At 44.8% G+C, this 20,498-nt stretch overlaps 1 protein-coding gene and 1 long non-coding RNA gene across 3 annotated transcripts in view; one reads left to right on the top strand and one right to left on the bottom strand.

Annotated features, from left to right (window-relative positions):
- Nucleotides 1-12,607, top strand: part of CSRP3 (cysteine and glycine rich protein 3) — a 19,996-nt gene extending 7,389 nt beyond the window's left edge. For both annotated transcript variants that reach the window (XM_007118933.2, XM_028501131.2), the window contains exons 2-6: nucleotides 1,894-2,033; nucleotides 6,264-6,432; nucleotides 8,143-8,275; nucleotides 10,598-10,691; nucleotides 12,277-12,607. In XM_007118933.2, the coding sequence (XP_007118995.1) occupies nucleotides 1,922-2,033; nucleotides 6,264-6,432; nucleotides 8,143-8,275; nucleotides 10,598-10,691; nucleotides 12,277-12,353 (585 nt within the window). In that variant the 5' untranslated portion in view covers nucleotides 1,894-1,921 and the 3' untranslated portion in view covers nucleotides 12,354-12,607. The remainder of the gene's footprint in view (nucleotides 1-1,893; nucleotides 2,034-6,263; nucleotides 6,433-8,142; nucleotides 8,276-10,597; nucleotides 10,692-12,276) is intronic.
- LOC114488016 (uncharacterized) lies at nucleotides 2,040-20,480 on the bottom strand. The gene is made up of 3 exons (XR_008619588.1): nucleotides 20,105-20,480; nucleotides 19,070-19,205; nucleotides 2,040-3,628 (listed from the first exon to the last, which is right to left on the bottom strand). It is a non-coding gene; the product is annotated as an uncharacterized lncRNA (long non-coding RNA).
- Between the last annotated feature and the right edge of the window lie 18 nt (nucleotides 20,481-20,498).

The raw sequence follows: 20,498 nt of genomic DNA, 5'->3' as shown, positions 1-20,498 counted from the left end.
TGTGCTCCGCAGCGGGAGAGGCCACAACAGTGAGAGGCCCGCGTACCGGGAAAAAAAACAAAAAAAAAACAAAAAAAAAAAAACTTATTCTCTAAGATTTTACTGAATAAAAAGAAGAGCCTCCTTCTCTGAGAAGGGTAGGATGTTCCTGGCTAACCTAACCTGCTTTTGGAAGCAGGGAAATCTCCTTGCAGGACATTTAGGTGGAGAGTTTCCCTTTGGTCCTAGTATCGGCTTCCATGGTCTGTTTGCTATTTACCTTCTGTTTCTTAGCAAAACCTGTCTTTCTTACGAGGCTGGGAGACATAATCCAGACCAGGTGACCCAGGAGGCTTAGTGTTAATTGCCAACTATTATAAGAAGGTGACTAGCTTCCCAGAAGGGAAAGAGAAGCTCAGAGGCAGCCACTTGGAATTGTCTGATAGTGCTTGGTGTCAATGACAAGATGACACACCAGGCTTCTTAGAAACCAAAGGATCCCAGAGAAAATTCAGCCCCCCTGGGACTGGCAGGATTTCAGATTTCACTGAGTACTGATGGCTTATTTTAGTTCCGCTCTGGGGAAACTGAAAACTGGATTCATACTTACATACAGACAGAGAAGGAAAGAGAAAAAAGTTTCTTGATGTCCCTCCTTGCCTAGTATCTCTCAAACATAATTCTCTAGTGGGGAGACAAGGATGGCCTGGGGCTGGCTATCAGCAGCTTCTGGCAGCAGAGGGTGCTTGAAGGGTGTGGAAGGACCTGCAGAAGCATCACCTGCCTCCTGTGATCACACCTGTCCCTGTGAGCTCTGACAAGTACCTTCCCGCACATCTTCTAAACACCACTGTGAAGTAACAAGGAAAAGAATGACCCTCTTCATATCATAGGTGGGAAAACAGAGGTAAATAGAAGCTATGAAGTTCATCTCGATGCACATGGCAAGTTGCTGGTAGCCCTGAAAGCAGGAGGTTTCCAAACCACTGATCTACTGCAGTGCCAACATAGCTCATTGCCTGGGCAATGATATTTCTTAAAAAGGAATTAATGGATAGATGAAATAAATCTGAAGAGAGTTTTTAAATATTATGTATTTTTATCAGCAAGATTAGCCAAGGCTATGCTAACCGAAGAGTGGTGCCCTCCTAGCAGCATCAGCCCTGCCTGGAGTCTTAGAAATGCAGAATTTCCTGCCTCTCCCCAGATCTACCAAACCAGAATCTGCATCTTAACAAGATGCAAGGTGACTCAAGAAGCACTGAGCTAGATAAGAATACCATTTTCATAGGTTATTCCCACTTCTGACGGAATAATTTTTAAAACCCTAGGTGGAAGAAAATAACAATACTGAATATTTGCATACAATTTCAGATACACAGAACTAACTTATCCATTCCTTCTAAGGACCCTGTGAGGTACATAGGAGCAGGGGCTATTGAAATTTAACAAAAGAGGAAACTGAGTCCCAAAGTGGTAAAGTGACTTGCTCAGAGCTTGCTCTGAGTGTCTGAGCTTATCCAATGACTTACACACAAAAACCATTTGCTGAAGGTATGAATGAACCACCAACAAACTGGGGCTGGACCCTGGTCTTCAGACCACAGCACTACTAGGGATTGGTTCACTCTTTTTTTTTTTTTTAAATTTTTATTGGAGTATAGTTGATTTACAATGTTGTGTTACTTTCTGCTGTACAGCAAAGTGAATCAGTTATACATATACATATATCCACTCTTTTTTAGATTCTTTTCCCATATAGGCCATTACAGCGTACTGAGTACAGTTCCCTCTGCTATACAGTAGGTCCTTATTAGTTACCTATTTTATATATATTAGTGTGTATATGTCGATTGGGATTGGCTCACTCTTGAGGTTGCCTAAATTTAGGGTATTTGCTTCATGTCCTGTTAGACTTGACCTTGACCAGAGAGTCTTCAAGATGCCAAACTGGGGCGGAGGAGCAAAATGCGGAGCCTGCGGAAAGACCGTCTACCATGCGGAAGAAATCCAGTGCAATGGAAGGAGTTTCCACAAGACCTGTTTCCACTGCAGTGAGTTGGGTGAACGCCAATGACGGCCCCTCAGCACTTCAAAGTTCACACTTAGTCACAGATACTGTGTATCAGTAGTTCTCAGAGTATGGTCTGGGGACCAGCAGCAACAGCATCCCCTGGGAACTTGTTAGGAATATCACTTTGGGGCCCCACCTAAAGAAGGGATGGTGCTCTCCTGAGCACCCCCTCTCCAACCACTTGTCCAGCTCAGAGGCCGTTTCCCTGAAGCTCAAAGTCAGAACAAGCTCCCGGTGGTGAAAACTTGACCCAGTGGCGACATTTACAAAGTGTGACTTGGCAGAGAAAGAAAGCCATCACTTATCTGCAGCCAGGATGGACTTGGCTTGATGTGCTGTCCCCACAGGCCAGCGGTCACTGAAGCCAGCTGCAACTGGTCTTTCCTAAGAAAGAACCTGTGTCAGGCTGGGGGGCAACAGATGACAATTCTAGAAGCAGCGGAAAGGGAAGCGTTTGGGGCACCATCAACTTGACAAGGGGAATCTTTACCGCCCCCTGCTGGACACAGTTTCACAAATGTCAAAACTAGAGGGACATTTAAAACCCCGTGGTCCACCTGGGAGTCAGGCTCTACCCAACTCCTGTGACTTTGGACAAGTCATTTCTCATCTCTAAGCCTGGGTCACTGGCATCTGCAGCAGAGCCAGGAGCAGAGTCTGTACCTTCAGATTCCCAGTCCAGTCTCTTCAACACGACTGCATTCTAGAGTTTCCTAGAAGCTTAATTCTATTTTAGGAGAGCAGTTCTGTCTTGGCCACTTGCCTTCTTTGCTCCCCTCCAGTAGGTCTGGCTTAAGGGTTAGCTTTACTGGACATTTCGCAGACGCCCGCTCCCCAACCCTTCGTGACCCATCTGCCCCCATGTCTCAGCCCAGCAGCCGCAAGGCATCACGTTGCCTCAAGCTGTTTCAAACAACTTCAAGGGTTGGGCTCCATCTGTTAGGGCACGGAGACACTTCATCCTCCAGAAATAGTAGTGCTTTCTCTGCTGCAGGAGTTTCCATTATCCCTTACCTCCCACGACAAACATAATTCTCACCAAGGAACAGGGGGAAACTGCTGTGAGTGATTGGGTATGTGGATTTACTAATGCTTTAGGTTTTAATGATGTGTAATTCTTTTTAAGCCATCTTACACATTCATCAGATTCACCATTATTATCACAATGATCCAGAAGTCATTGCTCAAGAGAGTTCATTCCATAACCCTCTGGCTTTTGCCCAGATATAGCTAGTGTTCTTTAAAAAGAGTGGGGGAAAGGAAAGTTGGAAAGAACACTGGAGTTGGAGTGAAAATGACTAGGGTTTGAGTATGGGCTCTACCATGCACTTTAACTGTGTGACCTTGGGTAAGTCACCATCGCGAGCCTCAATTTCCCCATTTATAAAATAGAGATGGTTATACCTGCCACACAAGTTGTTGTAAGAAGAAAGCTGGGCTTCTTCATCTGAGATCCAGTTTTCTAGGCCTTTATTCTCCTTTCATCAACTTGGATGTCTGAGTGGGAACAGGCAACGGTGGGGATGCTTTTCATGGTGAGGGGTGTCTTGTTTTCCCAGGCAGCAGGAGGATGCCCTGTTTAACGGAGCCATGAAAGAACAATATGAGCATTTGCTGGTGCATCCCTTTCAACCCCTGGATATTCTCCTTAGAACCTGTGGGTGGGATGGGGGTCTGAGCAGTACAGGTTTCTGCAGTGGTGGGGACAGAAGGATCCTGGAGAGGAGCGTGATTTTCTGTAGTATCGTCACAAGAGTGGTCTGTCCACAGGTCAACCTGTAGTTGCTGGAAATAGAGTTCAGAGAGGCAGAGTCTACCTTAGTTTGTCTCCTGGCCAGTGTTCTCCAAACTTCTAGACAAATCTTAACCCCCCTACCAGTGCTGTCCAAAAGATATATAATGCAAGCCACATACGGAAACTTAAATTTTCTAGTAAACTTATTTTTTTTAAAGGCGAAAAGGAACAGGTGAAATTAGTTTTAAAACATTTAACCCAATATATCAAAAAATTATAATTTCAACGTGTCACCAATATACACATTATAACATCATGTGGCGGGCGAGTGGCTACAGTATTACACAGCACAGCTCTGCTGCGCCTGTGTGTGAAAGCTAGTCAGAAGCCAGGGAGTGGCTATAGAATTGGCCAGGACAAGACAAGGTATAGGCAGTCCTGGAGTGATGGGAATGAGCACTGGAGTAGGAGTCAAAGGACCTGAGGCCAGTCATGGCTCTGCAATTTACCACTGTATAATCGTGGACAAGTCACTGATCTTCATTCACACATGCCTGCATGCATGCATTCATTCATTCCTTCACTCAACAAACGTTTACGGAGGACTAACTCTGGGCTAGGCTGTGTTACATTCTGGGGATATTAAAACTGTTTTGCCCTCAAAGAACTCAGAGTATAGAACATAAATGAATAGTCAACAAGTTGTTCTGAAAAAACAAAAACAAAAACAAAACAACAAAAAAACAAGTTGTTCTGGAGATTAGTAACTGACAGCTACAGGAAGGGCAGAGACAGGTATATATGTTATACGCTCAAATATAAGGCAAATTCCCCCCAAAATTATTCCTCATAAAAAGGGTTTGCCTTGGCTTCAGAGTCTTATAAAGTCTCTCATGCTACAGGACAGTCTCTCAATTACTCCACTTATTTAAACTGTTTTTTAATAGAAATTCTTACAAACAATATTGACATAATTATTTTATGAACTCCCATACGCCTGTTTCCCCAGCCATATAACCACCAACCTCTGGCCAATCCTACCTCATCTACAACCTTATCTTCTTCTCCCACTCTTGTATTCAATAACACTTTTTTTTTTTTTTAATAAATAACCACTTGAGAAAGGCATATTAGCCTGAAACAACCTCATTCAAAGCTGGATTGCTTATAGAGGTCACTTGATGGAGCTGTTTTTTAAAAAAGGAGGCAAATAAATTGAATGCCCATATATTATTATTCCTGGGGATATGACCTCACTATTACAAGCACTAAGTATCACCCTAAACAATCTTTAAGGAGCATCATTACAAAGCGATATAGCAAGGTATTAGGCTGTGGAGATCCTACATACTTTTTAACGCTGCCCTAATATTATTGCTAATAGGTACTTCTTGCTGAGACACAATTTCCAGGTGACAGCCTCCTTCTCAGGTAAACAGGGCTGCTTCTAAAAGACGCAGCCAGAAGTGGGGATGAGCTGCTCTGGAGAGCTGGGTCAGCTGCCTCAGAGAGACACTGATGAGAAGGGAGATGCTGATGTTGAAGACGCAGAGGAATAATTTGGATACAATTGTTTCCCGATTCTGAGTCAGATTCGAAAAAAGTAACATCTCCAAATCCATATATTGTTGATTTATATTATTAAATTAAATGTTACAAGCAGGTATTTGACAATTTCATTTACATCCCTAAATGTTTATTTATTCAAGTTGGCAAAAATTTTTCTATTAATAGAAGATTTTCTATTAATCTTCTCTTTGGAAAAATAGGGGATTGTCTTACATACTATGTATAATGTAAATACACAGCATGTGTATAATAACTATACTAGGGTAACGTATGGGGGATACTTTACATTAGGTGATATACAGTAACCAAGGGGCTTGAGCCAATATAAGCCTAACACCAGGTCTTCATTGCCTCCCCTGCTTCCAGAAGTGGATCAAAAGAAGTCTCAGCCATAATTATCTCCTTGAATATCAAAGTGCTTTTCAAAATCCATTTTAAGTAGAGAAACTGCTCAATGCTGATTCTGATATGATTAAGAAAAAAATAAGTTCCTCCCCTGCCTCAGCCCCTCAGCCCCTACTCACCCACACACATAAACACTCACACTTCCCGATGTCATTTGTGGTGAGACACGCAGGAGTGCAGGTTGTCCCCATTCAGGGACAATATTCTTAGCTGGTCCAAGACCACACACCAGGTTCCAGTCCTGGCCTCCACCTCTTTCTAGCTGGGTACCACTGAAAACATTACTTCCCTTCTCTGTGCTCCAACTTCCTCATCTGTGAAACAGGACTGCCTTGGAATCTACGACTCAGGACAGATGCTCTGGTCAGGAATCAAAGTTGTGTTCTTGGCTGGGGGGGTGCCCCTTGTGCTGAGTCCCTTGGCCCCAGTCAGGGTATCGGGGGTGCAGGGAAGGGGGGAGGAATCTCAACGCTAACCCCCTGACCATCCTTTCCTCAACAGTGGCCTGCAAGAAGGCTCTGGACAGCACCACAGTGGCAGCTCACGAGTCAGAGATCTACTGTAAGGTCTGCTACGGGCGCAGGTACGGCCCCAAGGGGATCGGATATGGACAAGGTGCCGGCTGCCTCAGCACGGACACGGGTGAACACCTGGGCCTCCAGTTCCAACAGTGAGTTACTGTCCCGCTTCTCCCAGCCCGTAGAGCGCCAGCTATCAGGACAGTTCATTCTGTTCCCATGGCAACGTTTTCTGGAAGTGGGAGAATGGACTCTATTGCTGACTTGCCAACAATAGGAATACTCAGTCTGACCAAGTTCTAACAATGTGTCATCTCTCCGAAGACTCTCTTTAAATTATCTGCCTTTCAAAAGGGCAATTACTTTTACACCATGGCTCTTGGTTTGCATGTCAAGAGAAAACCCAGAATGTACAGATGTTCTATTGTTTGACCTTAGCAAAACTGCATGGAGTCTCTTTTCTTCCCCGTTGAGCATTTTTGTGTAAATCACATAAATATGGCAGGGACGCAATGGCTATCCTCTGTGTGCTTGTCACTGAAAGATTTCTTCCCTTGGGTTGTAAGATGACTAACGTCTGCATCGCAGTGGGGAGTGGCTCTGTGGGGATGGGCTGTACCTCAGGAGTAGACAATTATAACTTTCTGTAGGTCTCCCTCGCTGCCTGTTGCCAATACAATGTTGAGGTTTCCCCAACATTATCCTAGGGAAGCCAGGATTTCACACTGTGCCACCTCCATCTACCAGTCTGTTCTACTTGATGATCATGCTGACCTCCAGCCCAAAACTGAGTATATAGACTGACAGTCACTGGCCTGCAGCTGCTGTCTGGCCAGCTGGTACCCGGGCTCAGCTCTGTGGCGGGACTGGCAGAAAGGCCCAGCTCAACTGAGGCAGTGTCCCCCAGAGAATAGTGAGAGCATCTGAAGAGTCATCTGGTCCCTTCCAAAGAGAGTAGCCCATGGTAGAGCCTGGAAAACTGCAGGGATGTGTGATTAGTCATATAAATTTTTCTCACTACTCAATCCCAACCGGAGATGCTATTTTAAAAAGAAAGATGATACCAGCTGCATTCTCTGTCTCACATTACCCAAAGTTCACTCTTCTACGTTAGGGCTTTCCTGTGGTGCTGCACAGCCAGGAAGAGTCTGGAGACCTGGGTTTCCTCCCAGCTCCACCAGTTACGAGCTGCTAACCTTTGGCACTTACCCCTCTGGCCCATGCTCTCCTCCAGCTAGCCCTGCCTACTTTAGAGGGTTATGGTGAGGCTCAAACGATAAACGTACAAGGAAACGTCAAATGATATGGAATCACAGGGTTATTACTGTGCCTCTTTCTTAGAGTTTGCTCTCAGGAGAACAGGGGACCTTTGGATGTAGGGTGACAATTTGAATTGTGATAAGCATCAGCTCATTGGACTATGGTTTGTTTAGTGTCAACTGTCAAGATCCCATCTTGCCCTGTAATATTTTTACTCATTTTGGAAAGCAGACCCGTGGGTTTCAGGATGGTATAGAAAACCCTAAATGAACAATCACAGCAATATAACAACAAGACAAGGGTAATTATACAAGCTAACATACGTGGAACCCTTGTGAAGTGCTTTACAACATAAAGGAAAGAGGTAAGTGAATTCTGGCTAACATTCATTAGCCCTTACAACAGGCCAGGCAGACACTGTTCTAAGTGCTTTACTCATGTGGCCTCATTTAACCTTCTCAACAACCCTGTGAGGGAGGCCCCACTTTCCAGATGAGGCATTTAAGGCACAGAGAAGTTAAGTAACTTGCTCAAAGTCACACAGCTAGTACTGTTTGCCAAGGGAAGTCTATAGGTTTCATTCATTTGTCAATTTCCACCAGGTCCCCAAAGCCGGCACGCTCTGCCACCACCAGCAACCCTTCCAAGTTCACTTCGAAGTTCGGAGAGTCAGAGAAGTGCCCTCGATGCAGAAAGTCAGTCTATGCTGCTGAGAAGGTGATGGGAGGTGGTAAGGTAAGGACTTCTATATGAGTCAGATGGGATGCTGGGAGGAATGAGAGAAGAAGGTAGGAACTGAGGGCGGGTGGAGGCCAGACCCTCCTTAGCTCCCAGGCACCACTTAGGAGCCACCCATCCTTACCCACTTTCCCAGGCTGTGACTGTCACCCTGCAGTGCCCTAGGAAACTGGAACTGGTGGAATTCGATGCAATAAGTGTTAACCCACTAGGGGGAGGCACCCAGCTAGGAGCTCTGGAGAAACAAAGGCACACAGGCTCCCCTATCCTGTGTCCACAATCCTTCCAGAAAAGTGTCAGCCCTGGGAGCTGTCACCACTGCATAACTCAGCCTGCTATTGGCATCACACTGATGCGCAGAGCAAACACCCCACAGCAGGGAGAAGCATCCTCGCTCACAAATGTCCTGGCAATCGGGAAAGTCATCTGATGTCTGAGACAGTAACACACACTTGTCTACAAGCTCCAGTTTCAGGCCTGAAGCCAGGGTGTTCACCAAAGGATCTGAGCCTGAAGAAAGACAAAAATCCTGTTTATACTAAGTAGGGGGAGGAAGGCCACGGAGAGTGTCTGCCTCCATATATGGGGGCAGTCTCCACCCCAGGACTGGCCACTTAAATACAGGTGAGGACCCTGGGCTGTGCCTGGAAGACACGCAGATATGAAGAAGGCAGACAGTCTTCTGGATGATCCAAGCCACGCAACTCTCTTCCATCAGAAATACAGGGAGAGTATCAAAAAGGCTACAAATAATAAATGCTGGAGAGGGTGTGGAGAAAAGGAATCCCTCCTACACTGCTGGTAGGAATGTAAACTGGTGCAGCCACTATGGAGAACAGTATGGAGGTTCCTTAAAAAACTAAAAATAGAGTTACCATATGATCCAGCAATCCCATTCCTGAGTATGTATCTGGAAAAGATGAAAATTCTAAGTCGAAAAGATACATGCACCCCAATGTTCATAGCAGCACTATTTACAATAGCCAAGACATGGAAGCAACCTAAATGTTCATCAACAGAGAAATGGATAAAGAATATGGTGTATAGGGACTTCCCTGGTAGTCCAGTGGTTAAGACTCCACGCTTTCACTGAAGGGGGTGCAGGTTCAAGCCCTGGTCAGGGAACTAAGATCCCACATGCCACACAGTGTGGCCAAAAAAATTTAAAAAAAGAATGTGGTGTATATATATGTGTGTGTGCTATATATATGTGTGTGATATATATACCACACACACACACACACACACACCGGAATATTACTCAGCCATAAAAAAGAATGAAATAATGCCATTTACAGCAACATGGATGGACCTAGAGATGATCATACTAAGTGAAGTAAGTCAGACAAAGACAAATATCATATGATATCACTTATAGTGGAATCTAAAAAAATGATACAAATGAAATTATTTACAAAACAGAAATAGAGTCACAGATATAGAAAACAAACTTATGGTTACCAAAGGGGAAGTGGGGGGTGGATAAATTAGGAGTTGGGGGTTAACGTATACACACTATTATATATAAAGTAGATAAACATCAAGGACCTACCTACTGTATATCACAGGGAACTATATTCAGTATCTTGTAATAACCTATAATGAAAGAGAATCTGAAAAAGTATATATATATATATCACTTTGCTATACACCCGAAACGACTACAACATTGTATATCAACTATACTTCAATTAAAAAAAAATACACAAAGAGTTAAAATGAAGTTGAATTCCCTGGATGATCGCCCATTTCTTCACCTTTTTTCTTTTTTCATTTTGTATTCAATATGTTACCCACTGCCTCAAGTCCAAGTTCCCCTCTCTTCAGTATTTTGGCTCTTCTAGAAATGGGAAGCCCTATTCTATTTAGTCTGTTCTGAAGGAATACATATGGAAATCACCTTGATCTATTCATTTTTAGGGGTCCTAAGAATCGCTGGCCAAGCCCATAGCCAGAATAATTATTCCGGGGGCCAATTAGGTGGGTGAACAGTTAAGACAAGGGCACTCCTTTACATGCTGCTGGTCAGGGGACTTAACACGGAAATAAATGCCCTGCCTGTCCTATTAAATATCCAACTGGGGCTTCCCTGGTGGTGCAGTGGTTGAGAGTCCGCCTGCCGATGCAGGGGACGCGGGTTCGTGCCCCGGTCCGGGAAGATCCCACATGCCGCGGAGTGGCTGGGCCCGTGAGCCATGGCCGCTGAGCCTGCGCGTCCGGAGCCTGTGCTCCGCAACGGGAGAGGCCACAACGGTGAGAGGCCCGCGTACCGCAAAAAAAAAAAAAAAATCCACCTGCCTGTTCTCCTGTGCCCTGCAGCCTTGGCACAAGACCTGTTTTCGCTGCGCTATCTGTGGGAAGAGTCTAGAGTCCACGAACGTTACTGACAAAGATGGGGAACTTTATTGCAAAGGTGAGTGGTTCCAGAGACTCTCTTGAGATGTTTTCCCAGGGAGGGTTCTTGGCAGGGGAAGTTGCTTTCCTGCCGAGAGGCTTGTGTCTGCCCGGAGGCATGGCTTCTCAGCCTGAGCCAGGTTTGAGCTCGCAGGATGGGGAGCAAAGCCACCTAAGGGAAAGTAACCTCCTGCCTGACCAGCTCTGGTCCTCTCCATAGGGACATCTGGGGGGACCTGATACTTATAGATGCCCAGTGGTTCCTGAGCACGTGCGGGGAGACAGGACAAGGAGGAAGCAGTGTCCTGACTGGCCTTGGAAGAGGCCTTAGGTCTGGACAAAAACATCACATTCCCTTCCAAAAACCTGAACACTCTGTCCACTTGACTGGCAGATAAGGGTGACAGTGTTGCGGGTTGTGCGGATGAACTGTGTTCTGCCTCTCCTGAGTTTATCAAGACACATCTATCTCCTTCCTCCCTCCCTCCCTTCCTCTTTCCCAGCCCCCTTCCCTCCCTCCCTTGCTCTCTCCCTCCTTCCTTTCTGACATTTCTGTTTCTGATGTTGCACATCACTTCGTGATCACAGAAAGCGAACTGACAAGCTGGTTTCCCTTCTGGTCCTCACAGCTCTGCCCCTAACTGCCTCCATCATCCCTTTGTCTTGCAGAGAGGCAATAGAGGCTTAGCTCCTTCCTGATGCTACAAAGAAGGGATGCTTTAGGGCCAGGGCAATGTGTCCTCACCCTCAGAGCCTCTCCTAGGCCTCTTCTGTTTCTCAGCGGGGTCCTCCCACCCTTTCACTCAATGATGGTGTCTCAGGATCTCCAAATGTGTGTGCTAAGAATTGGGGAGAGGCAAGGGGGAGGACGCTATTAATCAAGACTGTAGGTGGCCCAGCTTCTCCCAGGATGAGACAGGATGGAAACTGATGCACTATCTGACAGGGGCTGCCTTCTTCTGGCAGTAGAGGGTACAGAGGGTTCTCAGCGTTCACAGGCCAAAAAATTCTAAAATGTTGCCGCAGCCAGTAGGGAGATCAACCTATAGAGAAGTAACTGCATTCCCAAGTGCTACAAGCTCTAGTAGAGGATGCTACACAATGCAGGGCGCAAAAAGGGGCAAGTGATTGGCGGGGGGTGTCGGGAAAGCTTCTTAGAAGAGAAGCTTCCTCTGGGCCTTGAAGGGTGAACGTGGGTTTGGGAGGGGGCGTTCCAGGAACAAGGAGCAGTGAGTGCAAAGGCACCAAGGCCAGGCCATCATGGCTCGTTCCAGGAACTGCAGGCAGTTGTGTGTATCTGAAGGGCAGGCAGGGAGGCGGAAGCGGGAGAGGATGAGCCTGGGCAGGCAGCCGGCAGCCAGATTCTGTCGACCCAAATGAGAAAATGTCTCTGAACACACCTAGGGAAGTGCAAAGAAGTATAAACAGTTTTATTAGCAGATCTAAAATAAATACAGTTCAATGTGTTTAAAAGTTAACTTACAAACACATTTGTCAAAAGGATGCCTCTCCCAGGTAAAAGGACTGTGCTCAGACAGAGGGAACTGAAATGATGGTGCTGACCAAACCATTCTCTCCCCTGTCCTCTTCTCTCTCGTTCACAGTTTGCTATGCCAAAAATTTTGGCCCTACAGGTATTGGGTTTGGGGGCCTTACACATCAAGTGGAAAAGAAAGAGTGAAAAGTGCACCGTTTCTCAGGTCTCTCATCGGCCTAAAGCACTTGCCAAGTATCCTACCCAGATGGAAACCCCTCCCCAAACATCCTTTTGTTGGTAGTTGGACAGTATTTCTCTTCAGAAGTGATCACAGTCTCTACCTGAAGTTAGAAGAGATCTTTGGAAGAAAATTATTAGAAGTCTAATCCGTAACAAATGCTTTATTATTTACGATACTTGGGGTGGGCCATAAATAAAAGTTTAAGTGGTAACTTGTATGTCTCTGGATCTTTTCTTTCAAATAGGGGGCAATTTTCAAAAAAACAGAGAGATAGTTTAAAAAAAAATTGTGCAGAGGATGTAATGAATTTTGGTGTCAGCTGTGGAAAGAGTGAGGAGGAGGAGGAAGCAACGGGCAAAGGGAAGGAGTCTTCTAGAATCTGTTGGCTAAGCTGCTTTCTAGTTAGTGCTAATGGAGAAGAAAACAGGGGGTCCCGGAGGAAACAGACAACATGGTAGCAAATTCTAAAAGGAAAATCAAACTAATAAAACTGCTGAAGAGCTGATCCTTCTGTCCTTATCATGAACTTTGCAATATTACACATTTCGTGAAAACTCAGAAATGGCAACAAAATGTGGAGTTTGCTTCTGTGTTATAAACAACATGAGGATGATCTTCTTTTATTCTGGGACAATTCCCTAAGGTTTAGCAATTGTCTTAAAACTTCTCCTCCATCAGATTGCCAGGCTCACGAATGAAACGCAGCCAATTAAAAATGTCTTCCTCTGCCTCCTCGGCGAGATTGCAACAGCTCAAGCGTGTGTATTTTCTCGCCTCTGCTTTTAACAACCATGGCATTTCTCCCACCACCATGCACTTCTCAATTATTTGCAGAAAATGAGAGTAAATGAAAATCTATTGACAAAAATTATGAAACACTAGACTAAACCGTGGGTTTTTCTATGCTTCAAAAAGGTGTTCTTTAAAATGAGCGTTTATTCGGGGTTGCTTACATGCTGTCATGGACAAGGCCTTGCACTGACTTCATTATTTATTTATCTATTTATCTATTTTTTGATGCTCAAAATGCAATTACATTTAATCATTTTCTCTCTCTGATTGGCATTAATAGAATGGTTCAGAAAAAAAAAACAAAAAAAACCAGCTGGCAGAGGTTGTGTCCCATCCCACTTTCAAAGAGATAATATACAAATATGCTTTACTTGCCTAGAGACTCTCGCAGGGGTAATTCAGTCACTGAGTTCCACTCAAACGGCCTGAGGATGGAAATGTTGTACATTCCACATTCTCTGGGGAAGGAAGCCTAGGACGATGTATCTTTAATTTGTAAACCTTTTCCCAGAGCTATATAAGAGATCCCATCATTGTCGATCGAACAATTAATAATACCAGGGATGAAATGAATTAACTAAACCAAATCCCCTTTAACCTGCACTGACTTTAAAAGCAATATGCTACCTTGGCCCTTCACGCGGAAGTCCCCCACACTAGGGACTTCCAGGCTTGCTGAGGCGTAAGACACATGTGAAATGACTACCAGACAATGCAACCTATTCCTCCACTGCAGTTCAGTTACCAGCCCCACTAACCACACACCCAGGAGACAAGCAAAAAACTTCAGTCATCCTTAGCTCTGCCCTCTCCCACATCCTTCCTTGCCTCATTCCCCAAGCCTCCCTGATTCTGACTCCAAAATGTCCCTAGAATACAGCCCCTCCATGCCCACTCTTTGGTATGTGTATCAATCGGCTAGGGCTGCCATAACAGAGTACCACGGAATAGGTGACTTAAACAACAGAAATTGTTTTTTCACAGTTCCAGAGCCTAGAAGTCTGAGATTAAGGTGTCAGCAGGGTTGCTGTCTTCTGAAGTCTCTCCTTGGCTGGTAGATGGCTGCCTTCTCCCTGTGTCTTCACATGGTCTTCCCTTTGTGTATGTGTGTGTGTTGTAATTACCTCTTCTTATAAGGACACAAGTCATCCTGGATTAGGGACCACCTGAATCACCTCGTTTAACTTAATTATCTCTGTAATACCCTATCTCCAATTATAGTCACATTCTGAGATACCAGGGGTTAGGACTTTGACATAGGAGTTTGGGGGTGTAGGGGGGCACAGTTCTGCCCATAACAGTATGTCAATATAAGGACTTTCACGAATTGGTCTTGGACTTAACCCATTCAACTTACCTTTAGACAATCTCTACCATACAAGCCCCAGCTACACTCAAAGACCTGAAGCTTTCCAAATACAACAAGTACCCTCACCCCATCATGCTTTTGTGAATGCTGTTTTTTTGCCTGGAATGTCAGGAAGATGGAACTTCCTCCCAACTCCTTAGCCTGGTGAACCCCTAGTAATCAAGTCACAGGTCAAACGCCATCTCCTCTGCAAAATTTATTCCTGAACTACCTGAGCAGAATTAATCCACCTCTGTGTTCTCATAGCCAGTACATAATTAACACAGCACTTGTCTCATTGCATTGAATTTTTAAACTCCCATCTGCCTCCTTGTTAGAATGTGACACACTTGTATTCACAGTGCTCGAAAAATAGTAGGCACTTAATAAACATTTGTGGAGTGAGTGAAGTGGGAGAGACTGTAGGCTGGACTAAAAGCAAATTCTACTAGAATATAAAAGAAGAGATTATTATATACTGGAGTGGAGGGGCTTGGAAATGAAAAAACAAAACAAAGAACCTTATTGTGGTTCAGCAGTGTCTGTGTTTCTCCTCTGCTTCCCGGGCACACTCTTCTACTGCATTTCCCAGGCTCCCTACCAGTGACCAGGACACATGCTGAGTTGGCCAATGGAGGCCCGGCCCCCAAGACCCCCAGAAAAGTCTACACTCTCTCTTTGCATATCTGTGGATACAGAAGGTCCAGTGGACACTGAGGCCCTAGGAAATGGTGGAGCCATTAATTGGGAAGGAGCTTGGGTCCCTGCATGGAAGAACACCTGCTAATTCCAAATGGACTGTGACAAGAAGGAGAAGTAGGTCTGATGTTGTGTGTGTCACCGAGATTTGGGGGATGTTTACTATCGTGTTAACTTCCTTGACTAACATGCACCTGAAATACTGGATGTGCTGCATCCAAGATAGTTGCTATCAGTGTCCATCCCGTTCATTTAAGTCGCAGGGAGCATCATCAGGATTTTGTCTACTATTTGTGAAATCGATTCAAATGTGTCCTCTCCAATGTGACTATACAGGCATTTGGGAAAAGGAATGAAGGTATGGGATGGTGATACGAGTCACACGATTGGGCTTGCTTTGACTTTAAAACAAAACAGAAACAAAGCCCTGCTATTACTTCCAAGCTACTGCTTTCTCCCCTCTCCTTTCAGAGCCAAACTGTAAGACTAGGTCCCATTTATTCCCTAGCATCTCGGCATCTGGCTTCCGATCCCCCCATGCTGCCACACCGCCGCACCTCCTAAGCACAAACTTTCCGGTCTCTCCTCAGTTGCTCTTCTCAGCCCTGCCTTCTTCGCTCCTGACCACTGCTTTCTCTCTGAAATTAGTTCCTCTCTTTGAATTCTATGACTCCGTCTCCTGGCTACCCTCACACCCAACCTCCTCCCAGCCCCCTCCCCCTTCCTCTCCAGCTCCCTAGATCCATGTTCTGTAAGGTCATATTCCTGCCCTTCTCCTCACTTTTTTTTTTGTTTGCATTGGTTTTCATCTTTGGTCTATTTTTAGAATTGATCTTCCCATTTCGGGAGGGCAACTCCCTTTTCATTTTCATCTCATTTTTCTATGTCTCTCCTGTGACAATCTCATCCATCTGTGCAGGTGACTCCCATCCATGCCCTGGCCTCTTTCCAGCTGTCTTAACTGTTCCACTGGATAGCTTTAAGTATCTCAAACAGGCCCCAACTACCAAACTTACCACCCAGTCTCTCCACACTGTTTCCTTTACTTCTCAAAACAGCACCATCGCCCCCTCATTCATTGGGTGCAACACTGCAAAGCCATCTTTGACTCCTCCTCCTCCTCAGTCAGTAACGGGGCCTGCCCATCTCTGTTGTGCCTTCACTACTGGTTGCCTAGACCACAATTAAAAGTTTACCTCTAACATTTTTTACCTGTCAGGGTCCAGTCAGAAAAACAGAAATCACACGAGTTTGGTTTTTTGTTTTTTAAGAGAGAAAATAATAGAGGAAATTGGCTAAACAGGTGCTAAAATTTTTGAAAAAGGAACAAGGGACACACTGACTTAACACAGAGATACAAACTGCAGCAAGTAGCTACACCACCCCTGGGGCTGGGGAAACAAAGAGAAGAGATGGGGGTATCCTCACTTACATGCCTCAAGGAGAGCTCTCCGGGAGGCTAGGAGTCAGACCTCTGAGGAGAGCGCCCTGCCTGCTAACTGCCGGTGCTTCTAAGGGGCACCATGGAGCTGATCCAGGGAAATAGCTGGACACTGATTCCAACTGTCATTGTCGGGGTGAAGGGCCATTGTTTGAAGAGCACTGAGGGGAACAGCTGGCAAGTAGGATGGAGTAAGTCCCTTCTCCCCTCCTCCTTCCAGTCTACTGGCGGAACTTAACAGAAAGTCGGCTGACAAGGAGACTGTAATTTTCGGAGTCCTAGCCCAGACACACGACGCAGAGTAGAGGGGGAAGATGTGGCACATTTCCCTACCGCTAGCTTCTCTCTCTCTAGTCAATTTTCCAAAGATTTCTGAATAGCCAGCATTCATTGAGCCCTTACTATGTGCCAATTACAATTCTAAGCACTTTAAATGTATTAACTCATCTAATCCTCTTAACAGCACTTGGAGGTGTATACTGTTATTACCCACAATACAAATAAGGAAACTGAGGCACTAGAAAGCTCACTCATGTGCCCAAAGAGATGAAAGGAGCTTATAACTGACATATCCAGGATGCATACCCAGGGTGCCTAGTATAAAACAGATTCCCATACTTTTTTGTAACATTCACACCTACATATACCCGAGGGAAAAGCCAAAATAGAATAATGGGAGTGCAATTCCCAAAGTAAATGATTCTCAAACTGTAGCATGTACATGTAAGAGCCATCTGGGGAACCTGACAAAAATTCAGCCTCCAGGACTCTCTTCTCAGAGACTGATTTAAAAGGTCTGAGATGAGAAATTTGAATTTCAACACGTTATCCCTGGACACCACCCTCCGCGCCCACCCCCCCAGCCCCTGATTCTCATGTGAACGGTCTGTGGACCACCATTTGAGAACACTAACTTGGCAGGGGTTGGTGAGAAAATAAGAGAGGATATAACTTGAAGAAGTCCACTTGCCCCCAGATTGAGAATCAGCCTTCAACACAACTCTGATCACATCACGTTCTGCTTAAAATCCCTCAATTCCACTCAACAGACTTATTCAGCAGATTCGTGCAAATATTTATTGAACACATACTACGTGCTAGACAGTATTTTAGGTGCTTGGGATACATCAGTGAACAGAACAAAGATCCCTCATGGACCTTATAATCTGACAGGATGGAGAGGGAGACAGTATGCAGTAGACGCAATAAATAAACCACACGGTATGTTAGAAGGTGGTAAGTGCTATGGGGGAAAAGGTAGCGTAGGGTAAAGAGGAGGAAAAGTGCAAGAAAAGGATGTTACAACTTTCAAAATGTGGATGAGGGTAGGCCTCACTGAGAAACCGACATTTCAAAGAAAGCTGTGAGGAAAGGCACTATGGATTTCTGGGGTTACAGCGGTCTAGGCAGAGACAACAGGCAGGGAAAGGTCTGAGGCAGAAGCGTGCCTGGGAGGTATGTGGGATCAGCAAGGCGAAAAGCAGGAGAAGCGGTCAGATCCTATAGGGTCCTGCAGGCTACTGTCAGGGCTTCGGCTCTTCCTCTGGTGAAATGAAGGGCCACTGGAGGGTTCCTGAGCCCAGGAGTGACGTGATTCAATCTGCTTTGTACGAGGATCACCCCGCTGCTTGTAACAGGGTGAGGGTAGAAGCAAGGAAACCAAATAAGAGGGCTGTAGTAATCCAGGCAAGAAGTGATGGTAACTCAGGACTACAGCAGCAATGGTGGCCAAAAGGATTCAATTCTGGATATATTTTGAAGATACAGCCAGTAGGATTTCTCAAAGAAATGAATCTATGGTATTATGAGAAAAAGTGAGTTATCAAGAAAAGATTCCAACGTTTTGGCCTGAGTAATGGAAAGGATGGAGTTTCTGATCAACTGATACGGGGAACACTGAGAGTAGGGAACAAGGTTGTTTACTTTTTATTCATTTACTTTAAAATGTATTGTATGTTTCATTTTTAATCGATTTTTAAAATCTGTTTTATTTGTGCACATGGGGCTCGGGTAGAAATCAGAAGTTCAGTTTCAATTTGGACAAGTTAAATTTAATATGTCTACAGATGTTTAAGTGGATATGTCAAGTACACAGTCTGGAGTTTGAGAAGGAAGACTGAACTGGAGTTAACAACCCGGGGCGTTTGGGCACATAGACAGTATACATCACTACGCTGCAATCCGATGAGATTATAAAGGAAGAGGAAGTGAGTTTAGATAAAGAGCAAGAAGATCAAGGAGTCGCCTCTGGGACATTCCAACATTAAATGGTAGGGGCGGAAAAACAGCAAAGGAGATGTTAGGCTCTCAAGAGCAACCAGCGAGAGGAGGAGGAAACTCAGGGGTGCTCTCTTGGAGGCCAGGTGAGGAAAGTGTATTAAGGAAGCAGGAGTGACCACCTGTCAGATGCTGCTGGTAGGTTCTGTACGATGGACTTGGAGCTGACACGCTTTTTAGCAACACGGAGGACACCGGTGTGCTTGACAAGAGCAGTTTCCATGAGGTGCTGGAGGTAAAAGCCTGACTGCAGACGGGCTAGAAGGAGGATGGGAGAGAGGACTTGGAGATATTGACAAGGTTTTCAAGAACTTTTACTTACAAGAGTAAAGAAATAGTTCCTTATTGCTCACTTTAATCTTACAGCTCCTTAGCTTAACTGTTCAGTGCCCCTGGTGATCTAGCCCCCGTCCACCTTTCCAACTTATTAACCAAGCTCCCCACTTCCAACATCCTATAGACCCAGGCTGTCATTGTTCTGACTATACTTTAGACTTTCCCGTTGTCTTTTCTCATAGAGTTCTCTCCTTCTGAATGCCTTTCACTTCCAACTCCCTATTTCTAAACCCAGTATCACTGAAAACCCTTTCTAATGCCCTATCATCCATAAACACTTCCTTGATTACACCCACTGAGGCTCTCCCCAACCTCTAAACTCTAACCATATTTAATTTGCACCCCTCTTATAAGCTTTTAGTATTTTCTACATTATACTATAGTTTCATGTATCTTAGCTTCCCCTCTAGACTGTAAATGCCACGATTAGTATGCCCAATTAAATGTTTTATGGCCTGCAACACCTAGCATGATGCTCCATAAATATTTGTGGAATAATTTAAAAATGAATGAAATGTGCTTTCCATGTTACATATCAATTAGGTGTGCTGGAATACAGTGGCTCTGGGAATTTGAATTTTAAACAAGTGAGCCCCAGGCCCCTGCCCTGTCCCTGTGATTCTGATCTAACTGGTCTATGGACCACAGTTTGAGAATATTTACTTGGTGGGTGTTGGTGGGAAAGGAAGGGAGAGAGAAAAAGTCCTTCTGTCCCTTAAATGAGAATCAGTCTTCAAGCCACAATTCTGATCACATCATGTCCTGCTTTAAAACCCTTCATTCATTCAACAAATTCATTCAAATATTTATTGAACACATACGTGTCAGGTGGTATTCTAGGAGCCTGGGACCTCAGAGTGGGTAGCCCACTTGGTATCCATTTGACCTTGAAGAAAATACAAACTTCTTTAGGCTTTAGTTTCCTTATCTCAAAGCCTCTGTAGAAAAAAGGAGAACAGGTCTTTGAGGAACTGAAAGGTCTATGCCATTAGAGTATAAACTGTGGTCCAAAGCAAGATGGTAAACAAAATAAGGCTCTATCATTCAGGGCCAGTTGGACATGATAAGAATTTTAGCTTTTACCCCAAGAGCAATGGGAACCTAAGGAAGGGTTTTCAGTGGGAAGGTGCCATGCATGTCCAGGGGCATATTGAGATATATATATATATATAGATAGATATATAGGTATATATATATATACACACACACACACAC

This window comes from Physeter macrocephalus, chromosome 16 (assembly GCF_002837175.3).
Source record: "Physeter macrocephalus isolate SW-GA chromosome 16, ASM283717v5, whole genome shotgun sequence".
In the NCBI taxonomy this organism is placed as follows: Eukaryota; Metazoa; Chordata; class Mammalia; order Artiodactyla; family Physeteridae; genus Physeter; species Physeter macrocephalus.
Note: the sequence above shows the minus strand (reverse complement) of the source record. Positions and strands in the feature narration are given on the sequence as shown.